General features: G+C 37.0%; 1 protein-coding gene across 1 annotated transcript in view; it reads left to right on the plus strand.

Annotated features, from left to right (window-relative positions):
• Nucleotides 1-17,667, plus strand: part of FASTKD1 (FAST kinase domains 1) — a 46,255-nt gene that overhangs the window by 8,825 nt on the left and 19,763 nt on the right. Inside the window, exons 5-6 of the mRNA XM_035008360.1 lie at nt 12,218-12,343; nt 14,520-14,918. Of these exons, the coding sequence (XP_034864251.1) occupies nt 12,218-12,343; nt 14,520-14,918 (525 nt within the window). The remainder of the gene's footprint in view (nt 1-12,217; nt 12,344-14,519; nt 14,919-17,667) is intronic.

The following is a 17,667-nucleotide window of genomic DNA, read 5'->3' on the forward strand; positions in this document are numbered from 1 at the left end:
GGAAACCACAGAACAAACATGTATGGTGGATATACAAAAGATCATGAAAATGGAATGGAAACATAACACCAAAGAAAGACATTAAGCCATAAAGGAAGAGAGCAAGAGTTAAAAGGAGCAGAGAACTACGAAACAGCCAGGAAACATAGCAAAATGACAGTAGATACCCATCTATAGTTATTTTAAACATAAATGGACTGATGCCCACTTCTGGCTCTGTGGCTTCAGCATGGTTGCTTTAGGTGTCCCGAGGCTGCACAGTAGTGTGGTGGCTCAGGTGGGCAGCCAGTGACAATTCCAGTGAGTGCCAGTCTGGGGAGAACTGGGGGACCAGAAGCTGGGCTGAATCCTCACTGGACTGTTTTTCTCCACCCAGACGGGGCCTGGCTGCCAACCCCTCTGGCTAAGGGCCCCTTACAGAGTTCCCAAACTGGTCTTACACAGATGGCTGCCCTGCACTCCAGTGAAAGGCTAGCTTCAAAGAAAAGCCCAAAGGGAGAAGTTTGCAAGATAAGTTATATTGCTGTCAGAGGAAATGGATGCTAGATTACAGGCATGGCAGCTAGGCAGCAGGAGAAGTTGCAGAAGGAGAAAGGAAGCAGAAAAAAATGCCCTTAAACCTGAAGGGGCTCTACTGCAGAACACACTACCAAGTCAATAAAAAGCAATTCCTGTCTCCTTTCCCCAGCCTCTCTCTGGCTTTCTTTTCCATCACCTACATGCCTCATCCTAGCCAGAAAAGAGCCTTCATGTTCCCCATCTGTCTTCAGAGCACAAGATCACTGCCTAGAGGGGTTGGCTCAGTGTCCTCATCCCTGGCTCCATTCCAGTTCAGCAGAATCTTGCTCTGGGATACTTACCCCTTTCGCAGCCCATAAGGCTGGCCCAACTATGAACAGTAACTGCTCTGTGAAGGTGAAGAAGGGGCAGCAGTTTTCCTGGTTTTAGCTAAGGATTTAAGCCTTTAATAGCCCATACACAACTGAGGCTGAGTGTGGTTATTCATTTAATAAATGTTTTGATGAAAAGGGCAACCCCTCCCCTCATAAATGGACTAAATTCTTCAATCAAAAGATATAGAGTGGCTGAAAGGATAAAAAAAAGCAAGACCCATCTATATGCTGCCTATAAGAGGCTCCCCTCAGATATAGCGACACATTCAGGTTAAAAGTGAAGAGATGGAAAAAGTTGTTTCATGCAAATGGAAACCAAAAGTAAGCTGGGGTAGCTACACTTATATCAGACAAAATAGACTTAAAACAGACTGTAATAAAAGGAAAAGATGGGCATCACATGATGATAAAGGGCTCAATCTAGCAAGAAGATACATTTGCAAATATTTGTGCACCCAACATAGGAACACCTAAAAGTATAAAGCAATATTAACAGACTTAAAGAGAGAAATTAACAGCAATCCAGTGTTAATAAGGGCTTTTAATATCCCACTTACATCAATGAATAGATCATCCATACAGAAATAATAAGGAAACATCAGCCTTAAAATACATCAGACCAGATGGATTTAGATATATGCGGAACATTCTACCGAAAAGCAGCAGAATACACATTCTTCTCAAGTGCAAGTGGAATATTCTCTAGGATAGATAATATGTTTGGCTATAAAACAAATCTCAAGAAATTTTAGAAGATTGAAACCCTATCAAGCCATCTTTTCAGACCACAATGATATGACAGTGGAAATCAATCACAAAAAACTGGAAAAATTACAAATATGTGGAGATTTAACAACATGCCACCAGACAACCAATGGATCAATTAAGAAATTGAAGGAGAAATAAAAAAATGAATAAATAAATGAAAATGAAAATATAGCTTTCCAAAATTTGCAGCAAAAGCAATTCTTTTTTTATTTAAAGATTTTATTTATTTATTTGACAGAGAGAGACAGTGAGAGAGGGAACACAAGCAGGGGAAGTGGGAGAGGAGAAGCAGACTTCCCGCTGAGTAGGGGGCCCAATGCGGGGCTCGATTCCAGGACCCTGGGATCATGACCTGAGCCGAAGGCAGACACTTAATGACTGAGCCACCCAGGCGCCCAGCAAAAGCAATTCTAATAGGGAAGTTCATAGTGATAGAGACCTACTTTAAGAAACAAGTAAACTCTGAAATAATCTAACTTTATACCTAAAGGAACTAGAAAACAGAGCAAATGAAGCGCAAAGGTAGTAGAAGGAAGGAAATGACAAAGGTCAGAGAAGAAATAAATGACATAGAGACTAAAGAGGGGTGCCTGGGTGGCTCAGTCAGTTAAGTGACTCTTGGTTTCGGCTCAGGTCATGATCTCAGGGTTGTGAGATTGAGCCCCGAGTCAGACTCTGCTCTCAGCATGGAGTCTGCTTGAGAGATTCTTTCCCTCTCCCTCCTTCTCTGCCCCCCCCCCCATTTGTACCTGTGTGTGCTCTCTCTCAAATAGAACAAAATAGAAAATAGAAAAGATTGATGAGGGGCACCTGGGTGGCTTAGGCGGTTAAACATCTGCCTTTGGCTCAGGTCATGATCTTGGTGTCCTGGGATAGAGCCCCACATTGGGCTCCCTGCTCAGTGGGGAGTCTCCCTCCCCCCCTGCACCCCTCCACCCGGCCTGCTTGTGCTCTCTCTTTCTCAAATAAAAAAGGAAAAGATCAATGAAACTAAGCTGGTTCTTTGAAAAAGTAAACAATTGATAAACCTTGAGCTATTTACTAAGAAAGAAAGAGAGCTTAAATAAATGAAATCAGAAATGAAAGAGGGAACATTATAACTGATACCAAAATAATACAAAGGCTAATAAGAGGCTGTGATGAACAATTATATGCCAACAAATTGGACAACTTAGAAGAAATGGATAAATTCCTAGAAACAGTTTTCCGAGACTAAATCATGGAGAAATAGTCTGAATAGACCAATTACTAGCAAGGAGATTGAATCAATAATCAAAACACTCCCAACAAACAAAAGTCCAGGAGCAGACAGCTTCAGTGGTGAATTCTACCAAACATTCAAAGATTTAATTCCTATTCTCAAGCTCTCCCAAAAATTTGAAGAGGAGGGAACACTTTCAATCTCATTTTACAAGGCCAGCATTACTCTGATACCAAAAGCAGACAAGGACACCATAAAAATGAAAATTACAAGTCAGGGGCGCCTGGGTGGCTCAGTCGTTAAGCTGCTGCCTTCGGCTCAGGTCATGATCCCAGGGTCCTGGGATCGAGTCCCACATTGGGCTCCCTAGTCAGTGGGAAGCCTGCTTCTCCCTCTCTCACTCTCCCTGCTTGTGTTCCTGCTCTCGCTGTCTCTGTCTCTGTCAAATAAATAAATAAAATCTTTAAAAAAAAAAAAAAGAAAATTACAAGTCAGTGTCCCTGAGGAACATAGATGTAAAAATCCTGAACAAAATATTAGGAAGCCAAATTCAATAATACATTAAAAAGATTTGTGGTTCAACATCCACAAATCAGTCAACGTGATATAGCACATTAACAAAATGGAGGATAAAAATTACATGAACCTCTCAATAGATGCAGAAAAAGCATTTGACACAATTCAACATCCATTTATGATAAAAAAAAAAAAGCTCTCAACAAAGTAGGTAGAGAGGAATGCCCCTCATCATAATAAAGGCCATAAATGACATACCCACAGCTAAGATCATGCTCAGTGATGGAAAGCCCAACATTTTTCCTCATGGTCATGAGCAAGACAAAGATGCTCACTCTTACTACTTTTATTCAATACAGTATTGCAAATCCTAGCCAGAGCAATTAGACAAGAAAAAGAAATAAAAGGCACCCAAATTGGAAAGGAATAAGTAAAGCTGTCACCATTTGCAGGTGACATGAAAAAATATTTTTCTATATATAAAACCCTAAAGACTCCACCAAAAGCCTGTGAGAACTAATAAAGTAATTCAGTGAAGTTACAGGATACAAAATCAATACAAAAAAATCTGTTGTGCTTTTGTACACAAACAGAAGTAGAAGGACAATCCCATTGTAAGAGAACAGTCCTACTTACAATTGTTTCAAAAACAATTAAATACCTAGGGATAAATTTAAACAATGAAGTGAAAGACCTGTATACTGGAAATTAAGACATTGGTGAAAAAAATCATAAGAGGACACAAAAAATTGGAAGATACTCCATGGTCATGGATTGGAAGAATTTATATTGTTAAAATGTCCATATTACCCAAAGCAACATACCGATTCAGTGCAACTCTATCAAAATTCTAATGGGGTTTTTCACAGAATTGAACAAATAATTCTAAAATTTGTATGGAACCACAAATGATCCCTAATAGCCAAGCAATCTTTTTTTTTTTTTTTAAGATTTATCTATTTATTTGAGAGAGAGAGTGAGCGAGCGAACACAAGCAGGGGGGCGGCAGAGGGAGAGGGAGAAGTAGGCTCCCCGCTGATAAGAGAACCCGGTATGGGGCTCGATCCCAGGACCCTGGGATCCTGACCTGAGCTGAAGGCAGCTGCCCAACCGACTGAGCCACCCAGGTGCCCCAGCCAAAACAATCTTGAGAGCAAACAGGGGAGGTACCATTCTCCCTGATTTCAAACCACATTAGAAAGCTATAGTAATCAAACAGTATATTATTGGTATAAAAACAGACACATAGATCAATGATACAGAATAGAAAACCAGGAAATAAACCTGTGCACATATGGTCAATTAACTTATGACAAAGGTGACAAGACTATACAATGGGGAAAGAATAGTCTCTTCAATAAATGGTGCTGGGAAAACTGAATAGCCACATGCAAAAGAATGAAACTAGACCACTGTCTTACAGCATACACAAAAGTAAACTCAAAATGGAGTAAACCACTTGAATATAAGACCGGAAGGCATAAAACTCCTAGAAGAAAACAGGCAGTAAGCTCCTTGAGATTGCTCTTGGTGATATACATATATATATTTGGATCTGACTCCAAGAGCAATGGCAACAAAAGCAAAATAAAGCAAGTAGACTACATTAAACTAAAAAGCTTTTGCATAGTGAAGAAAATCATCGACAAAAAGGCAACCTACTGAATGGGAGAAGATCTTTGCAAATCATGTATCTGAATAGGGGTTAATATCCAAAATATATAGAGAACTCCTACAACTCAATAACAACAACAACAACAACAACAACAACGTGATTAATTAATTAATTAATATGGGTAGAGGACTTGAATAGATCTTTCTCCAGAGAAGACATACAGATGGTCAGTGGGCACACGAAAATATTCTCAACATCACTAATCACTGGAATTGCAAATCAAAACCACTATGAGGTATAATCTCACTACTGTCAGAATGGCCATTATAAAAAAGACAAGAAGTAACAAGTGTTGGTGAGGATTGGGGAAAAGGGGACCCTCTTGCACTATTGGTGGGAATATAAACAGTACAGTCACTATGGAAACCATTATGGAGTTACCACAAAAACAAAAAGTAGAATCACCATTGATCCAGTAAGTTCACTTCTAGGTATTTATCCAAAGAAAATAAAAATACTAATCAAAAGAAATATGTTCATGGCAGCATTATTTATAATATTCAAGATATGGAAACAACCAAAGTGTCCACTGATGGATGAATGGATAAGGATGTGGTGTGTGTACATATGTGAACACACATAATGGAATATTACTCAGCCATAAAAAAGAATGAAATCTTGGCATTTCTAAACACACGGATGGACCTTGTGGATATTAGGCCAAATGAAATAAATCAGACAAAGACAAACATGATTTCATTTATATATGGAAATCTAAAAGCAAATGAATGAACAAAACAAAACTTATAAATGCAGAGAATAGATTGGTGGTTGCCAGAGGGCAGGGGAGTTGGAGGTTGGGCAAAATAGGAGAAGGTGGTGGGCAGGAGGTACAAACTTCCAGTCACAAATAAGTCATAGGGTTGCAATGAACAGCATGGTGACCATAGTCAGTGATACTATGTTACATATTATGTAACTTTATATGATGACAAGAGGAAACTAGATTTATTGGGGTAATCATTTCACTGTATATAAATATCAATTCATCATGTTGTATACCTGAAACTCATGTAATGTTAAATGTCAATTATACCTCAATAAAATAAAATAAAAACCATGGAGGCTAAATAACATGTTACTAAACAATGAATTGATGAACCAAGAAGTCAAACAAGAAATCAAAAATTACATTGAAACAAATGAAAATAAAGAAACCAAGTTTCCGAAATCTTTGGGATGCAGCAAAAGTTCTAAGAGGCAGGTTTATAGTAATACAGGCTGACATCAAGAACCAAGAAAAATCTCAAACAACGTAACCTTACACCTAAAGGAGTTAGAAGAACAAACAAAACCCCAACTGAGCAAAAGGAAGGAAATAATGAAGATTAGAGCAAAAATAAATGATACAGAAACTAAAAATACACAATAGAAAGATCAATGAAACCAGGAGCTGGTTCTTTGAAAGACAACAAAATTGATAAACCTCTAGCCAGAGTTATCAGATTGAACCCAAATAAACAAAATCACTAATGAAAGAGAAAAATAACAACCAACACCACAGGGGGCGCCTGGGTGACTCAGTCAGTTAAGCGTCCAACTCTTGATTTTTGGCTCAGGTCATGATATGGTTCTGGGATTGAGCCCTATGTCGGACTCTACGCTTAGCAGGGAGTCTGCTTAGGATTCTCTCTCTCCCTTTCCCTCTGCCCCTCCCACTGCTCATGCTCTCTTTCTCTCTGTAAAATAAATAAAATCTTTAAAATAACAACCAACACCACAGAAATACAAACAACTGTAATAGAATATTATGAAAACTTGGGACGCCTGGGTGGCTCAGTCGGTTAAGCGTCTGCCTTCAGCTCAGGTCATGATCCCAGGGTCCTGGGATCGAGTCCCGCATCGGGCTCCCTGCTCCGCGGGGAGCCTGCTTCTCCCTCTGCCTCTGCCTCTCTCTCTCTCTCTCATGAATAAATAAATAAAATCTTTAAAAAAAAAAAAAAGAATTAAAAAAAAAGAATATTTTGAAAACTTATATGCCAACAAATTGGGCAACTTAGAAGAAATGGATAAATTCTTAGAAACATATAACCTGGGGCGCCTGGGTGGCTCAGTCGTTAAGCATCTGCCTTCAGCTCAGGTCATGATCCCAGGGTCCGGGGATCGAGTCCCACATCGGGCTCCCTGCTCGGCAGGAAGCCTGCTTCTCCCTCTCCCACTCCCCCTGCTTGTGTTCCTGCTCTTGCTATCTCTCTCTCTGTCAAATAAATAAATAAAATCTTAAAAAAAAAAAAAAAGAAAAAGAAACATATAACCTATTAAAACTAAAGCAGGAGGAAATAGAAAATTTGAACAGACTGATTACCAGCAATGAAACTGAATCAGTAATCAAAAAACCAAAAATCAGAAGTCCAGGACCAAATGGCTTCACAGGTGAATTCTACTAAACATTTTTTTTTTTAAGATTTTATTTGTTTGACAGAGAGAAACACAGCAAGAGAGGGAACACAAGCAGGGGGAGTGGGAGAGGGAGAAGCAGGCTTCCCGCTGAGCAGGGAGCCCGATGCGGGGCTCGATCCCAGGACCCTAGGATCATGACCTGAGCCGAAGGCAGATGCTTAACGACTGAGCCAGGTGCCCCTCTACTAAACAGAGTTAATACCTGTTCTTCTCAAACTATTCCAAAAAATAGAAGAGGAAGGAAAAGTTTGAAATTCATTCTGAGGCCAGTATCGATGCTGATACCAAAATCAGATGACACCACAAAAAAAGAGAACTACAGGCCAATATCTCTCATGCATATAAATGCAAAAATCCTCAATGAAATATTATCGAACCAAATTCATAATATATTAAAAAAATCATACATCACGATCAAGTGGGATTTATTCCAGGGATGCAAGGGTGGTTTAATATTCACAAAATAATTAACGTGATACATCATCAATAGAAGAAAGGATAAAAACCATATGACCATTTCATTAGATGCAGAAAAAACATTTGACAAAGTACAACATCCATTTATGATAAAAACCCTCTGCAAATTAGGTCTAGAGGGAACAAAGCCCAACATAATTAAGACCTTATATGAAAAACCCACAGCTTACATCATTCTCAATGGTGAAAAACTGAGACCTTTTTCCCTAAGGTGAGGACAGCACTACTTTTACTCAACATAGTACTGGAAGTCCTAGCCATAGCAATTAGACAACATAAAGAAATAAAAGGCATCCAAATTTAAAGGAAAAGTAAAACTCAAAATTCGCAGATGACATGATACTGTATGTAGAAAACCTTAAAAACTCCACCAAAAAACTACTAGAACTGATAAATGAATTCAGTAAAGTTGCAGGATGCAAAACCAATGTGCAGAAACTTGTTGCATTCCTATACACTAATAATGAAGCAGCCGCAAGTGAAATTAAGAAAACAGTCCCATTTACAATTGTACCAGAATCAATAAAATATTTAGGAATAAACTTAACCAAAGAAGCAAAAGACTTGGGCGCCTGGGTGGCTCAGTTGGTTAAGCGACTGCCTTCGGCTCAGGTCATGATCCTGGAGTCCCGGGATGGAGTCCTGGGATCGAGTCCCGCATCGGGCTCCCTGCTCGGCAGGGAGTCTGCTTCTCCCTCTGACCCTCCTCCCTCTCATGCTCTCTGTCTCTCATTCTCTCTCTCTCAAATAAATAAATTAAAAAAAAAAAAAAAAGAAGCAAAAGACTTTACTCTGAAAATTATAAAATACTGATGAAAGAAATTCAAGATGATATAAAGAAACAGACATTTATGCTCATGGATTGAAAGAACAAATATTGGTAAAAGTCTATACTACCCAAAGCAATCTACAGATTTAATGCAATCCCTATCAAATACCAACAGCATTTTTCACAGAACTAGAGCAAACAATCATAAAATTTGTATGGAACTACAAAAGACCTCTAATAGCCAAAGCAGTCCTGAAAAAGAAAAAACCGGAGGTATCACAATACCAGATTTCAAGTTATATTACAAAGCAGTAGTAATTAAAACAGTATGGTGCTGGCATAAAACTAGAGAGATCAGTGGAATAGAACAGAAAACCCAGAAATAAACCCACAATTATATGGTCAATTAATCTTTGACAAAGGAGGAATGAATATCAAATGGGCAAAAGACACTCTTCAACAAATGGTGTTTTGAAAGCTGGACATCCATATGTAAAAGAATGAAATTGTACCACTTTCTTTTTTTTTCACCATACACCAAAGTAAACTCAGAATGGATTAAAGACCTAAATGTGAAACCTGAAACCATACAAATCCTTGAAGAGAGCATAGGCAGTAATTTCTCTGACACTGGTCATAGCAACATTTCTCTAGATACATCTCCTGAGCCAAGGGAAATAAAAGCAAACATCAACTATTGGGACTACATCAAAATAAAAAGCTTCTGCACAGCAAAGGAAATAATCAACAAAACCAAAAGGCAGCTTACTGAATGGGAGAAGATATTTGCAAATGGCATATCCAATAAAGGCTTAGTATCCACAATATATAAAGAACTGTTATAACTGAACACCCCAAAAACAAATCATCTAATTAAAAATCGGCAGAAGACATGAACAGGCACTTCTCCAAAGAAGACATCCAATGGCCAACAGACACATGAAAAGATGCTCAATATCACTCATCATCAGGGAAATGCAAATCAAAACTACAATGAGATAATTCCTCACACCTGTCAGAATGGCTAAAATGAACAACACAAAAAACAGGTGTTGGCGAGGATTTGGAGAAAAAGGAACCCTCTTGCACTGTTGGTGGGAATGTAAACTGGTGCAGTTACTGTGGAAAGCAGTATGGAGGTTCCTCAAAAAGTTAAAAATAGAGCTACCCTATGATCCAGTAATGGCACTACTGGGTATTTACCCCAAAAATACAAAAACACTAATTCAAAGGGATACATACACTCCAATGTTTATAGCCCCATTATTTACAAAATAGCCAAACTATGGAAGCAACCCCAGTGTCCATCAATAGGTGAGTGGCTAAAGAAGATATAGTACATTTATACAATGGAATATTCAGTTATAAAAAAAATGAAATCTTACCATTTGCAACAACATAGATGGAGCTAGAGAGCATAATGCTAAGTGAAATAAGTCAGAGAAAGACAAATAACCATATAATCTCACTCGTATGTGGAATTTAAGAAACAAAACAAATGAGCAAAGAAAATAAAGAGAGGAGAGACAAACCAAGAAACAAATTAAGTATGGAGAACAAACTGATAGTTACCAGAGGGGAAGTGGGTAGGGGAGGGATGGCTGAAATAGGTAATGGGGATTAACAAGTAAAAAACAAAACCAACAAAACACAACAGCTCTCCTAAACCAAGTAGAAACCTAGGGCAGAAAGGAAAGGATTGACTAAGATGCAGAAGAAAGAACAGGATATTTTTCAGTAGACAGAGAGGAGCAGGCTTATCACTGGTTATTATTACCCCATCTTATGCCCTTTCAGCATATTGCTTCTTAAAGCACAAACCATGATAAATTCTTAAAATTATAGTTTTATATATATATATGTATATATATAATTACATATCTGTTATATCTGTTAGCCTCTGTTAATATGTGCTGGATTAAATGAAATAGGATCAAACAGTTCTCTGGGCTGAGAGATTCTACATTCATTTACTGAATTGTGATTTTAATAAATCTCATGACCTAAACCCATCTGTCGTCTCTTCTCCATTTTTGCATTCTCTTTATCTGTAGTTATCTTTTATTGAGAGTAAGGAGAAATACCTTATTTCTTTTGTAAGCAGTCCAAACTACTGGATTTTTGGGTTAAATTTGGTCATTGTTGAAAATAGCTCAGATTTTAAAATTTTTTCTTTTTTTTTTTAAAGATTTTATTTATTTATTTGAGACAGAGAGAATGAGAGAGAGAGCACATGAGAGGGGGGAGGGTCAGAGGGAGAAGCAGGCTCCCTGCCGAGCAGGGAGCCCGATGCGGGACTCGATCCAGGGACTCCAGGATCATGACCTGAGCTGAAGGCAGCGGCTTAACCAACTGAGCCACCCAGGCGCCCTTTAAAATTTTTTCTTTAAAGCAGCATTATTATGTGTATTATGCAGCTTGAACAAATCAGTTGTAAAACAGATGGCTTTTTTTGTTTTTCCGTTAAACCATTAAATTACAAATGTACACTTGTACTTCCCAATCAGACATTTCCTTTTAATTTTTCATTTCAAAATAGCTTAGAAGATTTTATTCTATATGATGTTTTTTATTTTTAGTGATACTTTTATTTTTTCATAATGATAATGTTTAAAAAATTTTAAAACTCTAATTTGTATTTCCTATGTAGAATTTTTAATAGTGTCATAAAATAACAACTTCTGATTTTTTGGTCTCGGTGGCCTATGATGTTAATTTTTTGTTACTACATTTGCTATTAATGATTTTGTTAAAATGTTTATAAATGTTATATAAACATAATTTGTAATGATTCAAAGAGGATACATTATGGGTTAACACTGTATGATGGATCTTAGCAAGGGTAATTAGCATGTATTTGAATTAGCATGTATTTGTTTTAAAGATTCCTCCATGATTTGCATGATTCAGTTGTTTGTTCTTTTTTATTGCTGTGTGGTATTTTATGAATATGTACAATTTATCCAATGTACTTTTGATAGATAGTTAGATTGTTTGCAGTTTTTTGCTATTAACATATTGTGCTGCTGTGGACTTCATTATGCTTGTCTTAGTGAATTCAGTCTTTTTTTTTTTTTCCAAGAGTCTTTTAAAATCTGTAACAATTCTCCTTCCCTCTTTTCTGTTGCCATTTACTTGTTGAAGAAATGGGATCATTTTTCCTACAGAAAAATTCTGGAGTTTTTCACAGCCTTGTTATAGTAGTGGTTGTTTTGTTAATGTACAACCTTATGTTGAAATTGATCTGTCACCTCAAAAAATTAATAGATAAATGATTCAAATAATTTCAGGTGATTTTTCCCTTTAAAAAATCTTCCAATAGGATCTGACTTTTTTATTGTTAGCATGGGTTACTTTTATAATAATAAAAAATCAACATTTAAAAAAACATTCCTTTTATGTTAGTAATGTATTAGTAGTATATTAATACTTCTGATTGCTTTTTATTTTATAATTGTGTATTGTGTTTTAAGTGAAAGTAAATAGTAATGATGTCCTTTGTATATTTCCTTTAATAGGTTTGATATTAATGTGCTGTCAAAATTTTCCTCTTGCCTAGCAAATCAGCATTTATATTTCAGTCCATTAATGGGAAAAATAGCTGATATTGTACATAGGAACCTGGAAACCATAGAGGACTTAAGGTAAATGTATTTAAGGTAGATATATGGTAGAGAGATTCTGGGCTTTGGATGCACACACACTTAGATTTGCCACTTACTACCTATGTGACTTTAATCTCTTGAAACTTTAGTATCCTTATCTATAAAACAGTACTACTTTGGAATCTCCTTTGCAATGTTGCTGTGGAAATTAGAGATAAAGTATATAAAGTATAACATGATATTGTTGAGCTCTGTGAAATATTTAGATTTTACTTTACTTGCAAGCTACAGGTTTGCCTGTCCCCAGTGGTCTCATTTAACTTTAATTACCTTCCTAAAGATTCTGTCTCAAAATATACTCACATTGAGGGCTAGCCTTTAATATATGGAGTTTGCGGGGGACACAGTTCAGTCTGTAGCACGTATCAGTGTTGATAGCATCATTATCATAATAGTCAAAAGGTGGAAATAGCCTAAATGTCCATTGATAGATGAAGGGACAATCAAAATGTGGTATATAGCTACAATGGGATATATTCAGCCTTATAATTATAGGAAGGAAATTCTGTTACATGCTACAACATGGGTGACATTATGCTAAGTGAAATAAGCCAAACACAAAATGACAAATACTGTATGATTCCACTTAAATGAGCTCCCAGAGTAGTCAAATTCATAAAAACAGAAAGTAGAATGGTTATTGCTAGGGGCTGGCAGGGGTGAAGAATTGAGAGTTACTGTTCAAATGGATAAGGCATTTTAGTTTGAGAAGATGAGAAAGTTCTGCCGATGGATAGTGGTAATGGTTGCACAACACTGTGAGTATACTTAATACCACTGAACTGTACACTTAAAAATGTTTAAAATGGTAAATTTTATGTTATATATATTTTCACACACATATAGCAAAGTAGCTTGTAAAAGCAGAGAAAATAAAAGTCAGTGTAAATTTTTTTAACTTTAAAAAATTCTTATAGATCCCTTTGAGAATCTACTAAAATCTTTGGACATTTCCCTACTCTAATCTGCAATTACAGATACACATACAATTAAAAAAAATCATTTCAGAGGGTTTATGGTTAAATGAAATAGCAATGTTAAGTTACTAATTGTTGCTAAATATTAACATGAAACATTTGAGTAGAGAAGTCAAAGTATTGTACAACTGGGTTTTTAAAATATATTTATTTTATTGGAAAGGTTGAAGAAATTTGAAAACAAAAATAAATGCAAACAGTCCCCTAACCTAATGGTTGAGATAGTTTTATATTTACATTTTTGTGTCTTTTCTGTAAATGTTTTATAATTATCATCCCTGAACATTTGTTATATACCTTTTCCATTTTGCATTCCTTATTCTTATGGGTGCATTCTTGTATTTGTAGTTTTCTGATTTTTGTATTATGTTAAGATCTGTGTTTTGAAAGCAGGGACCTCACCTTTGTAATTTTGAAGTCTCCCTCAATGCCTGGAAGAATGATTTATGTTCCTTAAAAGTAATTTGTAGTGAAGAAATATTAAATGCTACCTTATATTCAGTACTTGCTGTCATATATTACTATCTACCTAGCATGAGACATTAAAAAATATAAAGTCATTTATTAGTGAGAAATATTTTACCAAGAGTTTTATTCGTAAGTTATCGATACACAGAGAAAGGAGTAACAAAGCGAAGTCTACTGCCAAAAATATAAATTGAGACTTTTAATGTTGTATTCATGGGCTTTTGGTCCAAAGTGATTTCTGAGTGAATTTCACTAAAATATTTTCCTTCAAGGCAGTTATCTATAGAGTAAGATATTATACACAGTTAACAAAAGCTACTGTAATTTATTTATTTTTTATCTAAAGGCATTTGATTACTAGGAGGTCTGCGTTCAAGTCCTGTAAGAATATTTAAAGGAAAAATTTTGTGGTAAAAATCCATAATTTTTTTTTAAAGATTTCTTTATTTCTTTATTTGACAGAGAGAGAGACAGCGAGAGAGGGAACACAAGCAGGGGGAGTGGGAGAGGGAGAAGCAGGCTTCCCGCCGAATAGGGAGCCCGACATGGGGCTCGATCCTAGGACCCTGGGACCATGACCTGAGCCGAAGGCAGACGCTTAATAAAATCCATAATATCTTAACTAGTTCTTTTCTGTATCTAATCATTTAGTCTTAGAGTTGTTCTTTATTCTTAAATAAGGTGAAAATCTGCATCTTTTTCCTTTTTAGGTCCCTGTCTGTATTGATGGTCAGCATATCTTCTTTAATATCACAACGTTTTCAAGAACAATTAGTGAACAAAACAGAACATCTTTTTGATACCATAGATTCTTCCCAGGTCAACGTTGCAAGAAGAATAGTACAATTTCTTCGAAATACTAAATATAGTTATTATCCACTCTTAGAAATGTGCAATAAAGTGTTTTTAAGCAATATGAACCACCTTGATTTGGACTCCATCAGTAAAATACTTAGTCTATATCACTTTCTACAGTTTCATAGTTTTGAATTTGTTAAAATGGCTAAAAAGAGGCTAACTGAAATGATTCCTCTGTTTGATCACCCTGATGGCTTTGTAAAACTGTTTGTAGCATTGGGACCTATTGCAGGACCTGAAGAAAAGAAACAGTAAGTTCAGCTAAAAATGCTTTACTTTTCTTGTAACTGCTTGGAGCCTTGCAAGCTTAGACCTCCTTGCAGTTCTGGAAGGCACACATCACTCCATGCAGCCCTGGAAGGGAGAATAATCTCTTATGTCTGCTCCTTGATTCCTTCTCTGATTATTTTAGTTTACATCTCAAGCTCTTAGTCTACTGTTAAATTCTGAGAAAGAGCCAATAACTCCATCGTGGTGACCAACACAAGGAAGGATGAGGGAGATGGATATTCTCTGTGGAGAGTACCGTTTTAAGTGTTTTTATTCTCCCTTCCTGGCCCATATGATTGACTTTACACACAGATATAAGACTCTCCCACCTCCAGTATAGGGTGTAGAATATTCAGAATTATAATAGCCTTAACAATGGACCATTCTATCCTTTGTCGTCTTTATATTTGTCATCAAAGGCATTTTTTTTTTTTTTTAAGATTTTATTTATTTATTTGAGAGAGAGAGAATGAGAGAGAGCAAGCACATGAGAGGGGGGAGGGTCAGAGGGAGAAGCAGACTCCCCGCTGAGCAGGGAGCCCGATGCGGGACTCGATCCAGGGACTCCAGGATCATGACCTGAGCCGAAGGCAGTCGCTTAACCAACTGAGCCACCCAGGCGCCCATCAAAGGCATTTCTTTAGCACCTTGGTAAATGTTCCCTTGTCAGGTTGGAGTGAATTTCATCTTTTTCCTATCTTTTAAAAATTCCCAGTTTTGCCAGATATTGATGTAGATAGAACTGCTTGGGATATAAAGATGAGCAAGCATTAAATTAATACATGATTACTAGGTATGAGCAAAGAGAGAAGTATGATTAGTAGATTCAGTTAAGCAGGGGTTCCAAGAGTTGCATAATAGAGGTATCTACATCATTACTCTCTTACCAAAAGATTCATGGAGAGTTTTATTTTTAAGGGTCCTTTGAATTATATGAAGACATTTAAGGATATATTTTAAGAGACTGTTCAAGATGGGAACAAGATAACTACTTAAAAAGCTTTTATTGAAAAAAATTTTTTTTTTTTTGGGTCACCAAGTACTGTTGGAATCTCATATGCTAAAGCAGTACAAAAGTTGAATTTAATTGGGTCCCTGCCTTTAAGGAATTTATATTCCAACTGGGAGGATAGAAATGTATATATAATAAAAATGTGTAAATACCATGATATTGCAATATCATTATGAATAGGTACTCAAATTAGTGATAGAGATAGTAGATAGGAAAATGAGAGAAAAATGTGGACATAAATGGCTGGGAAAATCTTTGAGGAGAAGCTGGGTTTGAAATGTTTGATAAGGTTTATGAAAAGGATGGTGTAGAGCTATCCGGTAAGAATAGAGAATTAGTTTTTCCTGTTATCTTCAGATTTCATATTTTGGGCTTGTTTTCTAAATTATTCTATAGGGGCACCTGGGTGGCAGTTGGTTAAGCCTCTGCCTTCAACACATAATCCTGGGGTCCTGGGATGGAGCCCTGCCTGCACTGGGCTCCCTGCTCAGTGGGAGCCTGCTTCTCCCTCTTCCTCTGCTGCTCTCCGTGGTTGTGTACTCTCTCTCTCTCACAAATAAATAAATAAAATCTTTAAAAAAATAAATTATTCTAAAAGATACAGTTTTATATAGATACTCGTATTAGTGCATGCACTACTTTGGATGGTTTCAAAATGATTGTCTTTGTAAATTTTCAGTTTATAGTGTCACAGCAAGTATTTAGTGTATGAGATTTCTGTTAATATGCAGGTATATTGACTTTCTGATCGGATCTTACTCAATTTAAGGTAATTGGGATATTGTTAGAATGTCAGTTTTTAGTTCTTTAGCTCTGTAGTACTAAATAATTTCACTGAATCGTTGTACTTATAATCATTATAACCTTATTTGAATATCACTTTAAAAACCTTTTGTCTGGAGCGCCTGGGTGGCTCAGTCGGTTAAGCGACTGCCTTCGGCTCAGGTCATGATCCTGGAGTCCCGGGATCGAGTCCCGCATCGGGCTCCCTGCTCAGCAGGGGGTCTGCTTCTCCCTCTGACCCTCCTCCCTCTCATGCTGTCTCTCATTCTCTCTGTCTCAAATAAATAAATAAAATCTTTAAAAACAAAACAACAACAACAAAAAAAACAAAAAAACCCAAAAAACCTTCTGTCTGTATTTTTTAAGAGCCAGTTTAAGATTAGAGTGTACTGAAGCCTTAATTCCTTTGATAAAAACAATATATTTTTCTTTATTCAGTCATTTATATTCTCCCCTATTATGTGGGGAGAAAATTGATACTGCGTATTGAATTCAGTTTTTGTTTGTGTTTCTTTTCTATTCATTACCTAAGAACTTATTTATTTTTTTAAAGATTTTATTTATTTACTTATTTATTTTAAAGATTTTATTTATTTATTTGACAGAGAGAGACACAGTGAGAGAGGGAACACAAGCAGGGGGAGTGGGAGAGGGAGAAGCAGGCTTCCCGCTGAGCAGGGAGCCTGATGTGGGACTCTATCCCAGGACCCTGGGATCATGACCTGAGCCGAAGGCAGACGCTTAACGACTGAACAACCCAGGCGCCCCAAGATTTTATTTATTTATTAGAGAGAGAACGAGCAGAGGGAGGGGGAGAGAGAGAAGCAGGCTCCCCACTGAGCAGGAGCCCCACGTGGGGCTCGATCCTAGGATCCTGGGATCTGACCTGAGCCGAAGGCAGCCACTTGACCAACTGAACCACCCAGGCACCTTAC

This window comes from Mirounga leonina, unplaced genomic scaffold, assembly GCF_011800145.1.
Source record: "Mirounga leonina isolate KUSES-001 unplaced genomic scaffold, KU_Mleo_1.0 Mir_151, whole genome shotgun sequence".
NCBI lineage: Eukaryota > Metazoa > Chordata > Mammalia > Carnivora > Phocidae > Mirounga > Mirounga leonina.